Source organism: Aplysia californica, unplaced genomic scaffold (genome assembly GCF_000002075.1).
Source record: "Aplysia californica isolate F4 #8 unplaced genomic scaffold, AplCal3.0 scaffold00069, whole genome shotgun sequence".
Taxonomy (NCBI): Eukaryota; Metazoa; Mollusca; class Gastropoda; order Aplysiida; family Aplysiidae; genus Aplysia; species Aplysia californica.
This window is the reverse complement of record NW_004797339.1, coordinates 576714-582469: the sequence shown is the minus strand read 5'-3', so window position 1 is coordinate 582469 and position 5756 is coordinate 576714. Positions and strand designations below refer to the sequence as shown.

General features: G+C 41.2%; 2 protein-coding genes across 2 annotated transcripts in view; one reads left to right on the top strand and one right to left on the bottom strand.

Moving 5' to 3' along the window:
• The window catches only part of LOC101851482 (calpain-9), a gene marked incomplete in the record, with an annotated part of 78356 nt that overhangs the window by 38602 nt on the left and 33998 nt on the right, over nucleotides 1–5756 (top strand).
• On the bottom strand, nucleotides 1346–4253 carry LOC101851855 (cysteine-rich motor neuron 1 protein; the record flags this gene model as incomplete). Its single annotated transcript, XM_005093760.3, is given in 2 exon segments — nucleotides 1346–3034; nucleotides 4187–4253. Coding segments are annotated over 2 exon segments (1245 nt in total). The 3' UTR covers nucleotides 1346–1853.

Below are 5756 nucleotides of genomic sequence, written 5' to 3'. Positions count from 1 at the left end.
TCTCTCTCTCTCTCTCTCTCTCTCTCTCTCTCTCTCCATCCCCAATCCTTTCCGCTCGTCTCTCTCGGTTACTATATTTTTATTTTTTCCTCTCTTTCTTGCACACCCATGCTGTCTTGCCAGCACATACGAACAAACAAACAAATACATACTCATGATACACCCTCGAGCACCTATCTTCATATGCACGCCGTCCTCCTCCCACTTATCTATCGACTATCTCTCTATCAATTAATCAGGGTATATATTTTCAATCAGACTGTAAGAACGCTATGAATACAAGTATCAAAGTGTTGGAATTTTGTAAAACAAACCTCTCAACAACCATAAACGAGTCTTTCAAAACATTAATTATTAAAGTGACAACGTCAAAATTCACAAGGGGAGGTTATTTTGTGGGCAGGTTATATTCTGATGTATTTCTCTCCATTACTTCCCTTTGGGTCAATGAACGGCTTCACAGCTGCTCACAGCCACCATGTTAACACCGGTAACCTTGATCGTACAACCTTGAATCTCATTATCAGGAGTCATTATCAATATATTCAAAGAACTGGATTTGAAAAAGCTTGACATGTCAAACTCAATTTTTTTTTTACGTCCAATGTCTCCAAACTAGGTTTTGAAAGGATAGAACTATAATTCTAAGAAAGCGGAATACCAGGAGGGGCGTTGGTGGATGCGAGAGCTGAGCTCATGATTTCCCCCATTTATCTTCTAATTTGCTAAGACCTGACTCAAATCCTCACGCTTTCGACTGTATGTATATGGCTGTCATTTCATAAGACCTCAAATCTTGTCATTTGGCCAAATCATCGGGTTTAGTATTTTCTGATGATACCTAAGCCTGAGGTAGAGGCCTTCAACGTTAAATAATGTCTTTTCAGTGTTTTGTAAAAATATCGTCTTGTATAATTAATTAAAATACGTTACAGTTACACTGCTTCGGGGCTGTTTTTGTTTATCCTCCCAGAAGGACTCCAAACTGATAGAGAATATGGTTTTAAGGAGGGTGCCAAACAACCTCGAACTTCCAAGTAAATGGGAAGCACGTAGTTCGAAACCACGTCACGGCACACGGACATTACTCTTCTTGTGTTTCTCTAAAGCTCTTGGGGAGTACTTAAGGGTGTTACAGAACCTTCTCGATTTAATTAGACATTGCAATTTTCACCAAACTTAACGTAAAATGTTGAACAGGACAAATGCACAAACTATCTATATAACCAGCTTCATGAAAAACGAACGGATACAGAAATAAAACAAGGGCAAAGGTTTGGGCTTTCCAAATCACGTATTCAATTACACTAGTTATACAAAATCACTGACAAGTAAAACAATTTAAGTATGTAACATGAATTTTTTATTTCATGTTTAACAATGTTCAATAAATTAATAAATATCATATTCACAAATATCAGATATTTCAGTTTAATGTTGACTGAAAGGTCTGAGGTACAGTTCCCCCAACGAATTATGACATGACTCCTTCCTCTCCGTCCTTCTCTCAAACACCACAAGCTGCTGTTATCGCCTTGAATTAAAACCCCCAAACTTGTCCACCCTTTATTCCAATCTGAGGAAACCCTGACTGAAAATTCATTACCTAGCAAGTGTTTTCAAGTATCATTTTGAGCTCAACTGTTCGAATTTCTTTAAAAACAGTATATTACATGGGGATATATGTAGACGGTAAGCAAAGCATTTTAAAACAGAATATACATTTTAAAAAACCGGATCAAATGACTAGTCTTTGCAAGTAATAATTGAACAATCTTTTGGTTCAGATATTACTTTCTTGAGAGGCCGACATGCTATGGTGTTCCAGCAGGTTGGCATTATATTATGAGTCATTAGCTGAAGAAGAGGTCACCAAAGCCTTTGCAGCTGCATGTTGGGCAACCATTCTTGTAGACGCGGCCAAAGGGACAGAAGTTTCTGCACAGTCGCCCGCACCTTGAGGGTTTCGGGGTCACTAGAGGAACAGATGGTGCTGGCTTACATGTGCAAGTAGGACAGCCGTTATAGGTTTCGCGCCCAAAAGGACATTGGTTGAAGCATCCGACTTGGGGGCAGACTATGCGTTCTAAGGGTGCTGGTCTTGATTTACAGGCGCATGTTTCACAACCGTTACGATCGAGAACTTTCCCGAACTGGCAGTCGTTAAAGCATGCCAAACGTGGACAAACGGGGTAAGGTTTACAGGTGCACGTATCGCAGCCGTCTTGGTCTACAACCCTGCCGTATGCGCAAAACTTTCTGCATCGAACTGAGGAACATTTAAACGGCTCAGCGGGTATGTCCGGACGAGATTTGCAGGTGCAAGTTTCGCAGCCGTTCTGATCGGTGACTTTTCCATGTGTACAAAATTTTTCACAAACGGGCCCACAAAGAGGTTGAGGCTCAAGGGGCGGTAAGCACGAACACATATCGCACCCATTGCTGTCTTTTCTCCTGCCATAGAGACAAAACTTTCTACAGGTTATAGGACTACAGACGGGAGATTGGAATGGTTTACAACTGCAGGTAGGACACCCCATGGAGTCAAGCTGCTTACCGTTAATGCAGAACTTACGACAAGTTATGGTGGGGCAACGAGGTCTGGAGAGTAGTTCTGTGGGTTTACATTCACATGTGGGACAGCCGTTACTATCATTAATTCGCCCATTAGGGCAGTTCTTGATACACCCACGCCTGGGACACACAGGTACAGCAGACGGCCGTGGTCTTGCGGTTGTGGCCGGCGCCGGATTACACCTGCAGGTGGGACAGCCATCGCTGTCGTGGACTCGTCCGTACAAGCACAGATTTTTGCAGTACGGCTTACACTCTTTCTTCTCCTGGGGGTTGAGTTTACAGCTACAGGTAGGACACCCTCTAGAGTCGTAGACTCTCCCGAAGGGACAGAAGTTTCTGCACAACAGTCCACAGCCGCTGTCTGGCCTTTGCTCAATCCTTGCGGGCGTGCACTGGCAAGTTATAGGGTCAGGGAAGTAGCCGGGGCGACAGGTCCGGCGACACGCAAGGGAAAACGCTGGAGAAAAATCCAAGAGAAAGAAAAGTAACTAAACAAAACATTGTGTTGTCTTATCAAATGCAGTGCATCTAAGGAATTTCTGTAGGTTCCAGCTCTACCATTGTACAATAATTGATTACATGCCTCGTAAATTGTTGATGGCCCATGGCTAATTTTTGTCTGTACACAGGACATCAAGGTTTAAAACCTAGCATATTATAACTAGATTTATATGGAAATAGGCGTAGCATTACTAAAATATTAATTTGGTGACGACAAGAACACATCGCTTTCAAAAGAAACAGTTGTTCTTTCTGATTATTTTTGTCCAATACAATGCTTAACTGAATGAGAAGTAAGTAGGTGCTTTCTAACTGCTATTAACGCTCAAAGTAAACACCCCATACAGCACATTAGAGTTGGTTTTGAAAACAGAACGTGATGTTCCCATGCAGCTTTGAGTGCTGTTGGGATATCTTGAAGGAAAGAAAATAGTTTAGACTCCCACTCCCATTTGCACCTCAAATTTTCCCTGGTTTGTCCATTTCACAAACCGCTCTTTCGCTCTGTGTGGCAAGTATTTACCCAACTTGGGTTATCAAGATAGGTGTAGAAATAAGTGGAACATACCGCGTAGGAAGCAAAGGTACGGATCTGTATATTCCCATGAATATCCTAAATGTAATTTCACATTCTTCCAAACAAAAATATTTCTGCAAAATACTGTTTAATTACATTTTAATTGAACTGTATAGGGTGTATATTTGTACACTTTATGAGCCTTAAGTTCTGATAATAATATTGTCAAGTTACTACAGAAAGTTCAAAATAATATGTCGCACCTTCCGATGGATAATATTTACTCAAAGCCACACACTAAGAGGAAAAGGAAAGTAAAATGAAAAAGACTGCTATGCCCCAGGATAGAAATATACATTACAATGGCGGAATGGAAATATAGGTAGCAATGCATAGACGTGCATAAAGCACTTTTAGGAAATACCTCCCCCCTCCCCATCCCCACACAAAAAACAACGAAAAGGAAAAAAAATCAACCACAACAATAAACAAATGATTAAATAAATAAATATAAATTGTATGTAAAAAATAATGGAGAGTAAAAGAGGAATGTGTAAATATCGACAAATGAGTATTCTGTGAACAACTCACCATCACTCCCGAGCGTCATCCATGAAAGTCCCAGGAGCAGCAGGGCAACTTGTCCTCCTCCCATGGTCAATTTCTTAAATATATCTTTCTTTCTTGCTTTTTCTTTCTTCCGAACGTTTGACTTTGCTTCAGGTTATAATGACACCGGTACAAATACTAGTTCTAAAACACGTTTCTTTCAAGTGATAGAACTGTTCCTGTCTGTGACTCCGGTGTTGAGTACCCAATAGTTAAACGGCCCGCTTTTTATAAGAACGGGCCCACGCACAGTGTCAGTTTTCCTAATACGTCACCATCACGTCACATCGCGGAAGTAAACTGAGTCACAGGATAAACGTATGGGTTTCTCTTTTTTGTCCACCCCTTCTTTTTTCTATCGTTCGCATTTCACTTCGGGCCCTTTGCGATGGCATCATACATGTAGCGGAAAGAACGAACCCTCTTGTTTACATGTAGGCGACGTATGCCCCATAATTTCAACATCTGGTAGACAGAAAAAAAGGAGTGTATTTCAACTCTGCTCATCGCGTGGGCTAAAACAGGCAGGCGAGGGAGGGCGTTTTCGATTTTGCCTAAGGATAAAAATAAAGAACTCAAATGGAAGCTGGGAAGAGCTGAAGTAGTCAAACAATATACCCGGATATTCCCTCGTTCAGTTTTGAGCAAGGTTGGCGAAGTTTTGCTGTTCTCTTCGTTCAAACGGTATGAAGGGCAAACATTGATCAATAGAAGAACCCCAGCGGTCCACTGCGTAATTAGTTACTGCGAATTGCTCTTTAACGTAAGCGTGCAGTTTATGTTCGAGAAGGTAGAGAAGGTCAGAATAAAGAAAAGACGCTGCAGAATCTGAGCAAAAGGGGAGGCAGAAATAGGATCCTTTACTATCACGTCTGTAAACCAAGTATTTCAGGGCGCTGACACTTGATGCGCACAAAATAGTCTTTTATCCCCAGAATAAATAGTGGCGACTCTTTTACGGGCAGTAATGATTTATTTTGTTGTAACGAATGTTTGAGGACAAGAATTGGAGGACTCATTTTTTGCATGTTAATGAAGAGCAGTCTTAAAATGTTCGCATCTCGTCTTTAATTTTTATCCTTCTGAGAGGGGCCGGTGAGTGCCCCGAGCAGCTCCTGGACCTGTTTTTCGACAATCCTCAGTAAAACCTTACCAAGACAGTTTTGGTCTCCACAAGCTTCTTGGTTTTCTTAGGATGCTATGGATAACCAGAATTTGAAGAAGGAAGAGTTCTTTATTATGATTTAAGGAGTATTACACGACCTTTGTGGCGCTGTGTATATACAATCTTTGCCTACCCGAGAAGCTTAGGGTCAGAATCTAAGAAGGGGTGAAATTTTTGTTAAACAAAAACTCTTCAGCTCCATATTTAGAACTAACTTGACCTAGCATGAACATTCAGGGTATTCATTCTCTTTAGGACCACATTTCGGTCGCCATGACATTCGCGAAAGACGCTTTTAACTTGTTTTAAAAAAGACGGGTTGAAATTTACTTTGGCCAATTTTTCTATTCCTTAATGGATTGACATTTTCTGTTCACCTACCCCCCC